General features: G+C 38.1%; 1 protein-coding gene across 13 annotated transcripts in view; it reads left to right on the plus strand.

Moving 5' to 3' along the window:
• Positions 1 to 18,540, plus strand: part of ryr2a (ryanodine receptor 2a (cardiac)) — a 249,867-nt gene that overhangs the window by 146,376 nt on the left and 84,951 nt on the right. For 9 of the 13 annotated variants that reach the window (XR_009815903.2, XM_061967101.1, XM_061967103.1 and 6 more), the window contains 6 exons: positions 3,567 to 3,648; positions 4,741 to 4,871; positions 5,721 to 5,848; positions 9,820 to 10,072; positions 10,149 to 10,231; positions 16,178 to 16,335. Coding sequence is in view for 12 of the 13 variants with exons in the window: in XM_061967101.1 (XP_061823085.1) it covers positions 3,567 to 3,648; positions 4,741 to 4,871; positions 5,721 to 5,848; positions 9,820 to 10,072; positions 10,149 to 10,231; positions 16,178 to 16,335 (835 nt within the window). In the remaining variant the exon portion in view is untranslated. The remainder of the gene's footprint in view (positions 1 to 3,566; positions 3,649 to 4,740; positions 4,872 to 5,720; positions 5,849 to 9,819; positions 10,073 to 10,148; positions 10,232 to 16,177; positions 16,336 to 18,540) is intronic. The other 4 variants (XM_061967105.1, XM_061967112.1, XM_061967106.1 and 1 more) reach the window with 1 other exon arrangement.

The following is an 18,540-nucleotide window of genomic DNA, read 5'->3' on the forward strand; positions in this document are numbered from 1 at the left end:
AAGTTTTAGAGCACTTCATGCTTCCTGCTGCTGACCTGCTCTATGGAGATGGAGATTTCAAGTTCCAACAGGACTTGGCGCCTGCACACAGCGCAAAATCTACCCGTGCCTGGTTTACGGACCATGGTATTTCTGTTCTAAATTGGCCCGCCAACTCCCCTGACCTTAGCCCCATAGTAAATCTGTGGGGTATAGTGAAAAGGAAGATGCAGAATGCCAGACCCAAAAACGCAGAAGAGTTGAAGGCCACTATCAGAGCAACCTGGGCTCTCATAACACCTGAGCAGTGCCAGAAACTCATCGACTCCATGCCACGCCGCATTAACGCAGTAATTGAGGCAAAAGGAGCTCCAACCAAGTATTGAGTATTGTACATGCTCATATTTTTCATTTTCATACTTTTCAGTTAGCCAACATTTCTAAAAATCCCTTTTTTGTATTAGCCTTAAGTAATATTCTAATTTTGTGACACACGGAATTTTGGATTTTCATTTGTTGCCACTTCAAATCATCAAAATTAAATGAAATAAACATTTGAATGCATCAGTCTGTGTGCAATGAATAAATATAATGTACAAGTTACACCTTTTGAATGCAATTACTGAAATAAATCAAGTTTTTCAAAATATTCTAATTTACTGGCTTTTACCTGTATATGTGGCGGCATAGCTCGGTTGGTAGAGTGGCCGTGCCAGCAACTTGAGGGTTCCAGGTTCGATTCCCATTTCCGCCATCCTAGTTACTGCCTTTGTGTCCTTGGACAAGACACTTTACCCACCTGCTCCCAGTGCCACCCACACTGGTTTAAATGTAACTTAGATATTGGGTTTCACTATGTAAAGCGCTTTGAGTCACTAGAGAAAAGCACCATATAAATATAATTCACTTCACTTCACAACAATGTTTGAGAGGATAGATATTTTGTGTATATAGTAAAGGTTTTAGATCTTTGAGTCCAACTCATGAAAAACAAGCAAAAACAGAAGTGGTGCGTTGATATTTTTGTTCAGTTTGTACATAACCAAAACGTTGTATAAATCGTAAATAAAAACAGAATTCAATGATTTGCAAATCCTTTTCAACCTATGTTCAATTGAATAGACTGCAAAGACAAGATACTTAACGTTAGAACTGGTAAACTTTGTTATTTTTTGCAAATATGAGCTCATTTGGAATTTGATGCCTGCAACATGTTTCAAAAAATCTGGCACAAGTGGCAAAAAAGACTAAGAAAGTTGAGGAATGCTCATCAAACACTTTTTTGTAATGTCCCACAGGTGAACAGGCTAATTAGGAACAGGTGGGTGCCATGATTGAATATAAAAGTAGATTCCATGAAATGCTCAGTCATTCACAAACAAGGATGGGGCGAGGGTCACCACTTTGTGAACAAATGCGTGAGTAAATTGTCGAACAGTTTAAGAACAACATTTCTCAACGAGCTATTGCAAGGAATTTAGGGCTGTCACCATCTACGGTCCGTAATATCATCAAAAGGTTCAGAGAATTTGGAGAAATCACTGCACAGTAGCAGCAAGACCGAAAACCAACATTGAATGCCCGTGACCTTCGATCCCTCAGGCGGTACTGCTTCAAAAACTGACATCAGTGTGTGAAACATATCACCACATGGGCTCAGGAACACTTCAGAAAACCACTTTCATAACTTCAGTTCGTCGCTACATCTGTAAGTGCAAGTTAAAACTCTATTCAAAGTGAAAGCTATTTATCAACAACACCCAGAAATTCCGCCGGCTTCGCTGGGCCCGATCTCATCTAAGATGGACTGATGCAAAGTGGAAAAGTATTCTGAGATCTGACGAGTCCACATGTCAAATTGTTTTTGTAAACTGGACGTTCTGTCCTCCGGACCAAAGAGGAAAAGGACCATCCGAACTGTTATAGGCGCAAAATTCAAAAGGCAGCATCTGTGATGGTATGGGGGTGTATTAGTGCCCAAGGCATGGCTAACTTACACATCTGTGAAGGCACCATTATTGCTGAAAGGTACATACAGGTTTTGGAGCAACATATGTTACCATCCAAGCAACATCTTTTTCATAGACGCCCCTGCTTATTTCAGCAAGACAATGCCAAGCCACTTTTTGCATGTGTTACAACAGCGTGGCTGCGTAGTAAAAGAGTGCGGGTACTAGGCTGGCCTGCCTGTAGTCTAAAACTGTCTCCCATTGAAAATGTTTGGCGCATTATGAAGCGTAAAATATGACAACGGAGACCCCGGACTGTTGAACAACTTAAGCTGTACATCAAGCAAGAATGGGAAATAATTCCACCTGAAAAGCTTTAAAAACTGGTCTCCTGAGTTACCAAACGTTTACTGAGAGTTGTTAAAAGGAAAGGACATGTAACACAGTGGTAGAAATGCCCCTGTGCCAACTTTTTTGCAATGTGTTGCTGCTATTAAAATCTAAGTTAATGATTATTTGCAAAAAACTCAGTTTGAACAATAAATATCTTGTCGTTGCAGTATATTCAATTGAATATAAGTTGAAAAGGATTTGCAAATCATTGTATTCTGTTTTTATTTACGATTTACACAACGTGACAACTTCACTGGTTTTGGGTTTTGTATATGTCCATATATACAGTACAGGTCAAAAGTTTGGACACACCTCATTCAATGCGTTTTCTTTATTTTCATGACTATTTACATTGTAGATTGTCACTGAAGGCATCACAACTATAAAGGAACACATGTGGAGTTATTTACTTAACAAACGAAGGTGAAATAACTAAAAACATGCTTTATATTCTAGTTTCTTCAAAATAGCCACCCTTTGCTCTGATTACGGTTTTGCACATTCTTGGCATTCTCTCGATGAGCTTCAAAAGGTAGTCACCTGAAAGGATTTTTACTTCACAGGTGTCATAGTTTTGATGCCTTCAGTGACAATCTACAATGTAAATAGTCATGAAAATAAAGAAAACGCATTGAATTGAGAAAGTGTGTCCAAACTTTTGGCCCCAGCCAATTGTTTTTTAGCCCAATGTGGCCTCCAAGTCAAAAAGTTTGGACACTCCTGGTCTAAATTGATAACACCAAACTCGCAGAAATGTTTGTTTTTGTGTAAATTCTTGTTGATTGTAGATATTTATGATAATACACCAATCTATAATCTCTTATGAAAAAAATTTTTAAGACGCAAATCAAGTTATCAATACTGACTAATACTGTAATTCCTATACTGTACTTTAATTTGTCAACTAAAACGTGTTATATTAGCATTTAAGGAGCCTGCATTATGTAATTAAAGTAATTTTTACTCTCTTACACAGTACCTCTATCATTACAACATATTTACAATTCTATAATGTTGTTTCTTTATGTTGACAGTGGTGGAAGAATAGGGTCAATAACATAAAAGTGAATTGTGGGCAGGACCGGGTCAAAAAGTATTTTTTTTGTGCCAGTCCAGGTCTGGATATCAACCATTTAATGCCCACATTTTCAAATGCAATTTATATCTCTACAAATATTTTGAGAAAAAAACAAGCGATGGCAATGCCCAATCATCTAATTAAGGGTTTCTGGTTCTCTTTCTCAGTGGATGATGTCCAAGTTTCCTGCTACAGAATCCTGCGAAGCCTCTACTTTCTGGGAACCAATGAAAGTATCTATGTGGAAAAGTGCGTAAATATACTTGTATTATGGTTGTCTAACTTGTAAAAGTAATCTTAAAGGGTTCATTTCATGATTTTGTTTTCTACATTTACAACACTTCCTTGTGGTTTACATAACATGTAATTGTCGTTCTTTGGCCACAGATTTGAATAGATTGTTTTATAGACCATTTTCAAGCCCCTTTTTGACCGTCTTTTCAGGACATGCCGTTTTGTGGGCGGTCTTACTTATGTGCCTCCACTTCGACTGAGTCTTCTCCCGGCCCATTTTGTTGTAGTTTTTAGCGCTTCCACAGCGAGTTTACTGACAGATATAAGTTAAAACTACACACTACTTTGTATTAGAAATGGTAACAGCGGAGGATGCATGTGCATGTACGAGCCAGAAAAAGAAGGAACTTATTGAACATATCGGTGGACTACAATGGCAGACGTGCGCAAGGCTCTCTGGTTACATTTCGACCATGTATGGATAATCCGCTGACGTTACACACGGCAAAAGCATCATAAAAGGAGAAAATTCCAAACAGCTCGTTTGGCGGAAGAATGAAGGAAGGCAGGATTGTTTTATGATTATCTCCGCAATGTTTTTATTTCAAATTTTCGGGACTCAAATACACAACAGTAGGTACCAATTGGTACGAAAAGTTGTTTTTGCATGAAAGTGCCCTTTTAAGTCAGACATGCCCAAAACATCCAGCTTTTTAGCTATATGTTCGGACTGTAGGAGCAATGACACACTTAATAAAATAAATGTGTAACTATGGCTTTATGAATTCTGGATGATCTATCTTGCACGTGGACAGATTGAGTATTTGCACAAACAAAACGGCTTTGAAAAACTCGGTTTTAGTAAAATCACCAGCTCAGTTGTTCTTGTTGTGAGGATTTAGTGTGATAAGCACTCAGTCATCCAGGATCCATAAATCCATAGTTAGGTACATAACCAAAATTGACCCATGTGTTGATTGTTCGACAATTTTTATTGTCTGAAGCAATAGCAATACATAATTTTTTTGGGAATCATTGAAGTATTGCACTTATTTTTGGAACATGCATGTGCTTTTTTTTTCTCATGATATTTGATCCTGTCTCCAGGCATCGCCCGGCATTAGGAAAGTGTTTGGCTTTTTTTACAACAGCCTTCCCGGTTGCCTTCCTTGAACCTCACATCACCAAGTTCAACAGTGTCTCAATCTACAACAACAAAAGACCAAAAGACAGAACAGGTAAGGATTAATGTGCCTTATTTGTTGGAAGCTGCATGGAATTTAAAACCCCCAATTGTATTATATAATACAGTCATTATTTACACAGTGGCCCAGAACGATAAATGGCTATTCTGATTAATTGCATTCACAAACAAAAATCTGTTTTTGCAGCAATTGTAGTATATCCAACAATATTTAATGACATAATATAAGGTTTTTGATAATTAAACCATTTTCCTGTGTACAGTATAATTTACGACTGTTCATTATATGTACAAACATTTGTAATATAGCTATTATGACATAATATAACGCTGAGCCCTCTGTAGGGTTGGTGTCTTGTGTATACAGAAACATAAAGTCACAACCAACTGTTTGTCTTCAAACTCGGAACATTAAGATAATAATTCTATAATAACTGATCTTACGTAAAATTTAAGTAAATATAAATGTCGTAGGTGCAGCCAATGGGGGCAGAAATGTGCTTTCAAAACCTGTTGACAATTGACAAAAAAATGTGTCTCTTTTAGCTCTTTGTCTCCTAGGTAAATAAAGTTCAAACAGCGGTAAAATATTTTACATACTGCTAATTTGTCTCCTGAAAAATAATGGGTGATTATATTCAAAATCTAGATATTTAGATATACCAAACAGAAGATAACAAATTGATTCCCACTAAGCCTCAAGGTTTAAGATGTCTTTGTTTGTACCTGTAGTTAGATTTGTTTTGCAGTAAAAACAGACATTGTCACCTGCATAGACATTAAAATAAACAACAGCGGTGACACAAAACTAACCACGATATGACAAAATACTCAATATCATATTATTATTTCAATAGTCTTTGACTTTCCTCTTCTATTTCAGCTCTTGGTCTTCCAGCGCAGGTTGTAGATGTTTGTCCAATGATTCCAAATTTGGAGAAGTCTCTGGAGGAAATCATGGAGGTGGCAGAGTCTGGCATGAAATACACTCAAATGCCGCATGTCATGGAGGTATGCTATCAAATCACTTGTTTATGAACCTGGCTCCCCCCAAATATATCATAATTTGGAAACACACTGAACATAAACACACTGCCCCTCAATGGTGGAATTCAGGTTTTACGGCAGCAAAGTGGACAGGAGCAGAACACAAAAGCATATAAAAATAATCTAAACTCAAAAGAGAAAATTGTACATTGGTATTTCAACTTACGAGTACCTTAACTTACGAGTGATTTGAGATACGAGTTGTCCATCGGCTTTTTGTTATGCTTTAAATTGCGAGAATACCTTGAGTTACGAACATTTTCGCTCTTGGTTGAAGTAACATTTGTAACATGTTTATGCCGTTAGCAGTGTTCATTTTGACAGCAGTTTTTAATTTAGTTTTAGTCAGTCTTTAAATGAAAACTTATTTTAGTTGTAGTCTAATTTTTTTCATCTAAATTCATTTAGTTTAAGTCAACAAAATTACACAACATTTTAGTCCGCTAAAATTACAGTAAATTTAATCATCTAAAATATGAAGTATAAAAGATAAAGCCTTTTTAAAGTCAAGTTTAAAGCACCTTTATTTAGACTACCTGCAATGCATTTGTTTATTACAAAAGTAGCATGATCTTATGGTCAGGAATGATGTTTGATGCAATGCATATCAATGCCAATAATTATCTTTCAGGCACTTTTTAAATTATCTTTCAGGCACTTTTTAGGTTTGTCGCCTCTCTGTTCCTCGGGGCTGAGGGACTATCCTTTTACCACCACGGGAGAGTCTCCGTGTATTCATTATTAGCCTAGAAGTCATTGAATTGTTTCCAGTTTCTGGATCTCGCCGTGTGGAGGCTGATGAAATGAGACCCTTTATCTGTGGCATGTGAGTGTGGTGCAGAGGAGCAGACTGCAGACCACATCATAACATCCTGTCCCATATACTGCTATCCTAATGGGAATCGTGGTCTGGCAGCTGTGGACGAGAGCTTGGTCAGTTGGCTGTTAAACACTTGCCCAGCTGTATAGTAGTTACACCTCTAATCAACATCTTTATCCAAACGAAGAAAAAGAAGAAGGCACTTTTTCAATAGTTTTCTGCTACATCTCTAGCAAAGCAGTTATGTTATATGTACCTGTATATATGTGTGTTGTAAAACAGAGTTACGATATATGCCTTCATTATAATTTGTTTATAAACGCAGGAGACCCGGAAGCAGCAAATACACATAGTTGTGTAGATGTCACGTGTGACGTGAATGTGTCCTCTTCACTTTCTCCCAGGTGTTCATATTTTACGATGTGGAACATGTCAAATCTTCACATTATTGTTTTTGCGGTGAGCAATTCAACTTTCTAATTTCACAAAGAAAAGCATCTGATTGGCTCTCCTTAATTAACTGCCAGCCCATGTTTCATATACAGTATGCACTGTTAAAGTGCTGTTATTGGATATATTGCCAACATGTCCCACCCATCTACAAGACAAAATTAGATATGATTGGATTTAGTTTCTGTCAACATTTTGTCTCGTTTATATTAGTAGATGAAAATGCCAGTTAATTCTCTTATCGTCTTAGTCAACATGCATTTTGTTTTGGTTCGTTATCGTTATCGAAAGTCTTCAGCTATTTTCTGGAACTGTTTGCAAGATTCTTACTTACACAGTAGTGGTTGGGTGTCACCCCTCATTTAAATCTTTGGCACTTATTTGTATCTGTTTTGTACAACATGTTTATTCAGCTATTTGTTCATTACTTCTATTTCTCTTTTTTAGTGGTACCTTTACATAGTCTATTGCTAAAAGTGCTGTTATTGTTTCCTGCATGGGGTTGGAGTCTATCACAGATAATAACTTTGCTACTACTATCTTCTTCTCCTCCCCCATCACCCATTAATGACTAAATACATTTGAGGTATACTGTAATTGTGATGTGTTAAAACACAAATTTGTGACTTAAATTAAAAACAGCACGTCAGTAGTGTAGAACTGTTTTTTCTTTTAAACGGGAGCTGCACTTTTTGGGGAATTTTGCCAATCGTTCACAATCATTATGAAAGACGGGTGTATTTTTTTATAATGCATTCTAACTCGTAAATAAACATTAAAAAAAGTCTGCTTACAATGGAGCCAATGGGAGGTCCTTTATTCCGCCTATAAAACTCAATAACCATCAAAAAAGCGGCAACAATACTCCATTTTCATTTCGTGAATATTAACCAAGTATTAGTGATAAACGCTAACACAGACTAACTATTTATAGTGGCGCCGTGGTCACAAGCCTGTGTGCCAATGTTGACATGATCGAGTGGTGCATCCTCGCCTCGGTACTGCTGCAAGTTTATTCTAGATCATAAATCATGCCTCTCACCTGGATAGTAGAAGGATGATAACGTAATGCGACGAGTTGGTACACTTTGACAGCTGATTTCGACCCAGAAATGGCGAGAACGACACAAAAAGACGCTTGGTTTCACCCCCCCCTTTTTTTGCAAGGATTATGAGTCATTCTTTATCTAAGTGGGATTATAACAAGAATCTATCAGTCCTGATGACAGCAGAGTATAGTAATTGATGTTTTATAATGCTTGTTGACTCCCATGAACTCTGCAGTGAGCAGTAATCATTGATGTTGTTGAAGAAAAAAGCGAGTTGTGAGGTGTTTTTGAAATTATTGTGCCGCTAATGCTTAAATTGAGCAAAATACGTAAATATTAAATGTTATTATAAATGTGCCCATTACTACATTACATATATACTTACATCATGTATATAAGGCCTTAATGAAGATGTTTGGATGTTTTTTAAGGGCTTTATAGACAGAATAAAGCGACCCTTAAAGCTCTATTGTAAGGATCCACTTTTGATCGCATTTATTTTATATTTAGAATGCATAAAAAAGGAAAACCTATGTGTTCTTGTCTTACATAATGATTGTGAATGATGGGCAAAATTCCAAAAAATAGATACTGCACCGGGTCTGGTGTGCAGATTTTCTGTGCTGTCATTGGTTTGGGGTAACACAAATACCACAAAAATCATGTACGACTGTTGTGTGACAAAAATATGAAGTGTATCAGACGAACCCTAGTGCTGCGGATGCCCCGGAACCAAGGCCACGTTATTTCACGGGCTTACCTGGGCTGAAGCCCTGTGGCCCCACCCAATAAGGGGCCCTCAATTTTGACGGCGGAATGCAATGATTGGTGTTCATAGCTGTCAATCACAAACAACTCAGCTTCGTCTAGCGAACGTCTACTTTGACTTTCGACTGCCTTGTTTTTTCCTACTGCTCTGAGCGGGGCTCGAACCCACATCGCATGTGCGAGAGACCAGTGTACTACCACTGAAATACACTGGCTGCAATTACACTTGTACAGACGTGCATGCATCCGTCGCGAAGGAGATGTATTCATGAACAAAATTGTTTTTAAAATGGGGGATATTTTTGCAGTGTTGCTGTCTCGAGTGAAACCATGAGGGTTTTTAATTTTTTTCAAACTGTGTTTTTTTTGGGGGCGGGGGGCTTTCCTTAGATTAGGTCGGCCTTGCCCAGAACGATGGAGCTAGAACTCTGCCAAGTGTTGGCATTGAAACTACATCTTAGAAAACGATGGATTGACACCGAATGTATTGGCGCTGAAAAGTAGAAAGCAAACATGAAAATACAACATATATTTTGATATTGTTACTACTGTATGATTTGTATGTCAGTCTTCAGACTTTACTTTCATGTCCATTTTTTTTTTCCAATGACAGTGTTTTTTGTTATTGGAATTGTTTTTGATATCATCTTAATGACATTCGCCTGTTTTGATTTGTTGTGTTTTTATTAGTGACACTTTAGCGGCAGGGATTTGTCCTTAATAGGCACGCCTTCCACTTTCACATCAAATATGTCTATTATTCCATTTGATATCACTTATCAGTCAAAACACGTAAAGATGTGTTTTTAAAAAATCCTTTTTTTTAACGTTTTGGTGTATTTCTGCAGGTGGTTTTACCAGTTTTGTGCAGCTACATGTCTCACTGGTGGGAACACGGACCAGAGAACAACCCAGACCAAGCTGACAGCTGCTGCACATCTGTGACCTCTGAACATATGAACATGTTGCTTGGAAACATCCTAAAGATCATCTACAACAACTTGGGCATTGAAGACGGGGCCTGGATGAAAAGACTAGCTGGTAAATCTGAGGACAGTGTCAGATGTCAACACCCCACCTTTAAAATAACCCAGACATACAGTAGGCCAGGTTTTAGCTCAACTTATTAAATACACATAGATAGGGAAATATATTTATTTCTCTTTTTCCTTCGCAGTCTTTTCTTTGCCAATCATCAGCAAGGCCAAAGCCCCATTACTCAAGACCCACTTTCTGCCTCTGATGAAGAAACTCAGAAAAGTGAGTAGTGTGTCTGGGAATGTTCTATACACTGTTGGCAAAACACTAAAATGGGATGTGTTACAAAATTACATATTATAATAAGTAACTTTTTCACATTCTCAATTGAAAAATCAGATTAAATTTAACTGAATAAGCAACCTTAATTTAGTCGAAGTTCAGCGCATTATTGTTAACCAGAGTCAATGTTAAAAGTACACACATCGTCCAACCATGTGATTTCCCCCAGATATCAGAAATATACATAAAGTAAAAATATCTTAAGCTGTTTAACAATAATGTATTTTATGGAAATAATAATATGTTGTCACAGTTTTACATTACATGCAAGTACAAGTCGATTACACTACTTGTCTTTGGTCAAATATGATAATTAGAACACCAATGACAGTACTAATATTTTTTAAATGATTGACTACGTTTTCCATGGACTAAAAAATATTTCTCAAATAATTTGGCTCAAAATAAGCATTGTACAACCATGCAAATACAGGTAAAAGCCAGTAAATTAGAATATTTTGAAAAACTTGATTTATTTCAGTAATTGCATTCAAAAGGTGTAACTTGTACATTATATTTATTCATTGCACACAGACTGATGCATTCAAATGTTTATTTCATTTAATTTTGATGATTTGAAGTGGCAACAAATGAAAATCCAAAATTCCGTGTGTCGCAAAATTAGAATATTACTTAAGGCTAATACAAAAAGGGGATTTTTAGAAATGTTGGCCAACTGAAAAGTATGAAAATGAAAAATATGAGCATGTACAATACTCAATACTAGGTTGGAGCTCCTTTTGCCTCAATTACTGCGTTAATGCGGCGTGGCATGGAGTCGATGAGTTTCTGGCACTGCTCAGGTGTTATGAGAGCCCAGGTTGCTCTGATAGTGGCCTTCAACTCTTCTGCGTTTTTGGGTCTGGCATTCTGCATCTTCCTTTTCACAATACCCCACAGATTTTCTATGGGGCTAAGGTCAGGGGAGTTGGCGGGCCAATTTAGAACAGAAATACCATGGTCCGTAAACCAGGCACGGGTAGATTTTGCGCTGTGTGCAGGCGCCAAGTCCTGTTGGAACTTGAAATCTCTATCTCCATAGAGCAGGTCAGCAGCAGGAAGCATGAAGTGCTCTAAAACTTGCTGGTAGACGGCTGCGTTGACCCTGGATCTCAGGAAACAGAGTGGACCGACACCAGCAGATGACATGGCACCCCAAACCATCACCCAACCATGCAAATTTTGCATTTCCTTTGGAAATCGAGGTCCCAGAGTCTGGAGGAAGACAGGAGAGGCACAGGATCCACGTTGCCTGAAGTCTAGTGTAAAGTTTCCACCATCAGTGATGGTTTGGGGTGCCATGTCATCTGCTGGTGTCGGTCCACTCTGTTTCCTGAGATCCAGGGTCAACGCAGCCGTCTACCAGCAAGTTTTAGAGCACTTCATGCTTCCTGCTGCTGACCTGCTCTATGGAGATGGAGATTTCAAGTTCCAACAGGACTTGGCGCCTGCACACAGCGCAAAATCTACCCGTGCCTGGTTTACGGACCATGGTGTTTCTGTTCTAAATTGGCCCGCCAACTCCCCTGACCTTAGCCCCATAGAAAATCTGTGGGGTATTGTGAAAAGGAAGATGCAGAATGCCAGACCCAAAAACGCATAAGAGTTGAAGGCCACTATCAGAGCAACCTGGGCTCTCATAACACCTGAGCAGTGCCAGAAACTCATCGACTCCATGCCACGCCGCATTAACGCAGTAATTGAGGCAAAAGGAGCTCCAACCAAGTATTGAGTATTGTACATGCTCATATTTTTCATTTTCATACTTTTCAGTTGGCCAACATTTCTAAAAATCCCTTTTTTGTATTAGCCTTAAGTAATATTCTAATTTTGTGACACACGGAATTTTGGATTTTCATTTGTTGCCACTTCAAATCATCAAAATTAAATGAAATAAACATTTGAATGCATCAGTCTGTGTGCAATGAATAAATATAATGTACAAGTTACACCTTTTGAATGCAATTACTGAAATAAATCAAGTTTTTCAAAATATTCTAATTTACTGGCTTTTACCTGTACCTTTATCTGATTGTGTTTGGCTTTTGAAAAGTCAGAGTAATACCTAGATTATGTGATTAAAAAACAGATCTCTCGAGTGGATGCGTGTATCGCGCATTCGCCAGTCTCAACGCGCAGGACATAACCCGGAGCAGATACCATTCAATCATAACATAGGCAACAACTGGAATGAAGACTGAGACTGTTTATTTGCTTCACAAATTCAAAGAACGGAACATTTTTAAGTGCATCGAGGGAGAAAAACTTTTTTTTAGATTTATTTAAGAAGGTAGATGAGGAAATAGAGAATGCCAGATTCATTCAGACTCCAGAAATATTACAAGGCAAAGAAGAAAGCGTACTCAAACCTCTTCAGTAGCATTTGTGCACTCCAAACTGATTAGCAATAACTTTGTATTCAGCACAACTGGCGAGCTTGTACAGAACAATAGCAACCCTCATTTTAATTGGTATTGGGGCAAAAACGGTCTTTTCGGACTTAAAACTCTGTGCGTTATGTTTTATATTCTCAATGAAACATTAACGTTTTGGGATTGATTGCTATCCCTCATGTGTGACTGCCATCTACTGGTCACATTTATCATTACACCATGTACCACAACTCGAATAAGCACAATTAGAATTAATCCGTGCATTAGGCGCATCATCGATTTTTGAGAAAAGGAAAGGATTTTAAGTGCACCTTATAGCCCGAAAAATATGGTAGTTCCTTATTCTCTGTTATAACTATATCTACAGTCTGTGCAAAACAAAGGCATTAGTAAACAATAACTAAACAAAAAACGACTATTTATTACTAATTGAAATCATTTTTGCCCTCAAAAAGTCATCCTGTGGCCTGGGACTTCCTCTCTGGATTTGTAAACATTAACAAAAACTAAAAAAATAAATTATTTTGATAAAATATTGATAATTATAGTATTAATCATATACTGATATTACCCTTGGTGTCGACACCACCAATTTATGGATTGATCCGGTGTCCTCTTATGTGTCATGTACTGGCTGCGACCATGCTGACACTTAACAGTTTTTGGAAAAACAGTGTTCCATAACGGCGTTATAAATGCCGTTAGTTTTTATTGTAACAAGTAATCTAATTAAATATGTACGTTACAACGCTGTTACTGATATGTTTGATGTAACTTAGCATGCTACTTTAGATGCGGACAAGACAGTTTTAGAATCCCAGCAAGTTCACCTTATGAAGTAGCTCCTTACTAGTGCAAGCAGCAGCCAAAGCAGGCACGTGAATGTGTGCTACTGCTGCTACAGGGGAATAATGAACATTCAATAAAGTGACAATCATCAACAATAAAAATCCTGCAATACCCTGTTTGTGGACAAGCAGAAACACAGTTTATTAACTATCAGTGAAAATATTCCTCAAGTGCTGTCGTTAATAATCTTCTTCCAGCCTTTCAGACTACCAATGCTGACCTAAAACAGCTAATGATGCATCAGGCACCGCCTTTTAAAGGCATACACTCTTCTCTCATGAAACATCTCTCAACTGCATACACCAGATATATGAAAGTTAAAAAAGTAACGCATTAATTACTTTCCCAAGTAATTAATTGCATCTATCAAGGAATAATTCATTTTGTAATTAATCATTAATCATCAATTCAATCGATTGCAACTGGACTGTTTAGTTTGTCTTAGAAGACATCCGAGTAGGCTTCATCAGTTCATGCTCATAGATTTAGATTGGTCAGATCTATACTAGCGGCTGGTACCAATACCTCAGTAGGCTTCATCATAGACTTGATCTAGATTAGATTTGACCAATCAGACCAGAAATTGTCTGTATGGTTCAGAAAAAGGCGAGCGGCATGAACGGATGAAGCCTACTGAGGTATTGGCACCAGCCGCAAGACTAGAACTGACCAATATAAGTCTAAGACTATCTCTGACCAATCTTAAGGTTGGGATATACTCTCACGTCGCTTAGCTTGCATCCCCCCGATGGCGTCTTGTTTGATTAATAGTTCTTCCGTGGGGGGTGGTGACAGGCTTGTAATTCTCTTCCAAAACACTAATGTGCAGTGTCTTCAGAAGGAGTAACTGCAGACTAGATATTGTGTATTTCCTTTCTGTGAAGAGTGACTATATGCAACCACTGAACCGCAACACTGACAACATTATCCACACTGGAACTAATCCTTCACAATAATCAGATTGCTTTTAATGGACGTTTTGCTTATAAACCTTTGTGAAGATAGACCATGCAACTTCTGAACAAGTCACGGCAGAGGACACTATTATTAATTGCAACAATATTCGGCCGTTCGGGACACTGGACAAGAGAGATCCAACATGTAATTGTAAATAAACAAAACTGTTAAAGTTAAAGTTACTGTAAGTTAATGACATGCTGGTGTTTATGTTCATGTTCAGAGTTCACAAATGTTTGTAAATATACCGTGCCTGAAAGTTTATTGACGTAGAATGAGTGTTGTGTGTGAGAGAAAAAGACGTGTACATAAGAAAGAATATGTGTCGGAATTTAACCTGTTAGCGCAAGATTGTCAATAGAAGTTAAGTGTCGTACTTTCACTTTAGGACTTCTTGTGGATGCAACAACAACACAATAAGCTGAAAAACACACATTCGGTAATTATTTTGATAACGCACCAAGATATTAATTATACAATATCAGTTTTCATGCAAATGTTTAATCGCTGTTGTTTTATTTCATACAATAATGTGTGCATTTCAAGCAAAAAGTCTGTGTTCAGCGACCCTCCTTGGCAGAAACTGACCAATCACAGCTCTGCGTCGCCGGTGACACGAACCTAGGACTTTTGTGAGGTGCACGTAGGCTACACGAGAGGCTACGCAGGGGGAAGGGGGGACAAGGCGTCGCCCACGCAAGCTACGTGATGCGAGAGTATACACCAGGCTTAAGTTTATGAGCATAAACTGATGAAGCCTACTCTGGTGAGAGGCAAAACGATGAAAAAACAAACCAAACCGCCCAGTTGCGATCAATTGAATGCCATAAGATAGCAATGACCTGAATGAATGAGAACATTCATAGACATTTTGTATTTCAGTTAATATTTTGGGAAAATAAGAAGTAACTAATAATTACTTTTTGTAAATAATGTCCTTAACATTGCACATCAACAGTTGTTATATTATCCTCTATTTACCTCTTATTAATCTGCTTACTTTCTGCTGCAACGCAGTTCGAGCTACACTTCTTAAAAGTGTAGCTCGTTCCTATCTAGCTTAGCGGCTAGCTTAGCTATCAGAATGTCTGCTACGGCATGCTTTCTCTCGGTGTATAACTTGTATAGCCTCATCCTCATACTTGATAATGATACTTAAAATATTAGGAAATCCAGTTGATTTCCTGTAAGAGGTGATAATATTAACCTAGGGGAGTGGCTCTGCACTTCGTATGGATATACACAATTAGCTGCCAGCTTGTCAGCCGGGGAACCAAAAATAAATACAACCCAAATCTGCGTTTGTGATCGGCATTGAAACGCATTATTCGGCAATGGCGATCACATACTTTTTCAAGAAAATCGTCCGATACTGATCAGTAGCCAACTAGCCATTTCTATTTTCAACCAATCTTGCGCAAACTTTACATATATTCGCTTGTCAATTTCTGAAAGATGTGTACCAAATGTAATCATGACTTGAAATTTCATATCATGTGGTCAAGCAAAATTCTGAATCCAGTGAGTTCACATTCTGTGTACGTTCACTCCCAAATGTTCAGTCTAAAATTATTTGGATTTTTTTTTTGTCAAAAACATTTATTCAAAAGATATTTGTAGTTACTGTCGCCAACAAAATTTTTGGTGGTTTCTTGAGATTTCTTTTGTTATTTTTCTAATTATGTAGAAAGCAGCAGTCGTGCTGATGGACGAAGAGCAATGCAAGGCAGAGGGGAGGGGTGAGATGTCAGAAACGGAGCTTCTTATTTTGGACCAATTCTCTGTGCTCGTCAGAGACCTCTATGCCTTTTATCCACTCCTCATACGGTTTGTCGACTACAGCAGGTAAAATGATTGTTGTGTGTTTCTGAAACAATAATGGACATACTGCACTGCAAAATATTTTGACAACAACAAACTGTTTTAAATGAAACTGAACAAACACTTTCATTAAGTTGTGGTCAAAAGTTTTTATCCAAAACGGTGTTTGCTCTCATTTAAGCAGTGTCAAAATACAGTGTTACTGTACAGTGGTACTACAACTTACGAGCGCAATTGGTTCTATGACCGAGCGCTTAACTCAAAGTACTCTTATTTCAAAGCAGCCCGCTCATTGAAATGAATTGAAATAGTTTTAATCCATGCTTTCGCCCCACTTAAAGAAAATTCAAATTTTTAACATGTGATATGACTTAAAAAGCAAAACAAATTATTAGATACAAAATATTGTTTCAAAATCAATACAATATCATGTACTACAAACAACTACAGTAGTTTTATGAAATAATGTAATAATATTGTTAGCATTTACTTTGAGGACCAAACTATTGCAGTGTCCTCTTTAGGCTGCCTCTCCGTTGTTTAGTAATGGGAACTAGAAAATCGTTGATTATGTTGTACACGAACCAGTTACGAACCGGAGAGGTCTCAGTTGACAGCAACCGACATGTACTGTATGTATGACTCTGTGAGCAAGGCTCGCTCATCCAGTTTTTAGAGTCAGGAAGAAAGAAGTAATTGAAGTAAGTTGGGCAGACCATTTGGCATCTTCTCCATATTTGGTCTATCCATTTTCGACCGCTTGTCTCGGGATCACGGGGGTGCTGGAGCCTATCCCAGCTGCATTCGGGCAGAAGGTAGGGTTCAGCCTGGACAAGTCACCACCTTGTCACAATGCCAACACAGATAGACAGACAACATTCACACTCACATATACACACTAGGGACAATTTAGTGTTGCCAATCAGCCTCTCCCCAGGTGCATGTCTTTGGAGATGGGAGGAAGCCAGAGTACCCAGAGGGAACCCTCACGGGGAGAACATGCAACATACAAACTCCACACAGAAAGACCCCGAGCCCGGGGATCGAACCCAGGACCTTCTTATTGTGAGGCACATCCACTAACCCCTGTTTCACCGTGCTGCGCTTCTCCATATTCCATATTTCCATGGAATAATGTCTGCTGTGTGAAGTGATGCAAATTGACAGATGTGCAGACGGCCTCCTTCGCACTCACGTTATACTTTTGGTGGCTGGAGGATTGTGTTGATTTCTTGAGAGTGCTCCTAATTGAAATTATGCTCATAATTTAAAGGGGTCATACTATGATTTTTTGTTCTACATTTGTGGTCTACATAACATGTGATGGTAGTTATTTGGTAACAAATTTGCATAGATTATGTTTTACAGACCATCTTCAAGCTCCCTTCTGACCGTCTCTTCTTATTTACTTTCCTCCAATTCAACTGTGTCTTCTCCCCGTCAGCCATGTTGTACTTTTTAGCGCTTCCATTTCAAGTCTACTAACAGATAGAGGTTTGAAGTATATGCTACTTTGTATTAAGAATGACAACAGCAGAGGGTGCATGGGCATGTATGATCCAGTCTGTGCCAAAACAAGGATAGAGGATCGAAAATAAGAAAGAATTTGTTGACTACAACGTTCGACTACAATGGCGGACTCGGGCAAAGCTCTTCGGTTAAAACTTTATATGGAGATATCCGCTGAAATCACCAATGGGAAAAATGTCACAAATGGGCCAAATTCCAAATGGCTCGTTTAGAGGAAGTATGAATGAAAGGCAATATTGTTTTATAAATATCTCCTCCATTTCTCCATGGTTTGATTTCAAATTTTCAGGGTTTATGCAGATCCCAAATACCTAAAAACAGGTAAAGATTGGTTTTGCATACAAGGTCCCTTATAAAGCATAACAATAAGCAGAGAGACTGCTCGTATCTCAAAATACTTGTAAGTTAAGGTTCTCGTAAATTGAGGTACCACTGTACATACACCTCCACTAATATTTTGTGAAAAGCCCCTAAAAATTATTCACATCAACCAGTTTCTGGCCTAATTATGTCTGGATATTCAACCTTTGTTTTAGCAGAATTATCTGATTTTATTTAAATTTGTTGGTTTCTGAATCAAACACTGCTATTGATTATGGAAAGAAAAAATATTAGAAGTAGTTTGATTGGGTGGAGGTAGAGGTTTTAATAAGGCCATTCCAGAAACGTCATGTGTATGTAATGTAGGAAGGAAGTCCT

This window comes from Nerophis lumbriciformis, linkage group LG11 (genome assembly GCF_033978685.3).
Source record: "Nerophis lumbriciformis linkage group LG11, RoL_Nlum_v2.1, whole genome shotgun sequence".
Lineage (NCBI taxonomy): Eukaryota > Metazoa > Chordata > Actinopteri > Syngnathiformes > Syngnathidae > Nerophis > Nerophis lumbriciformis.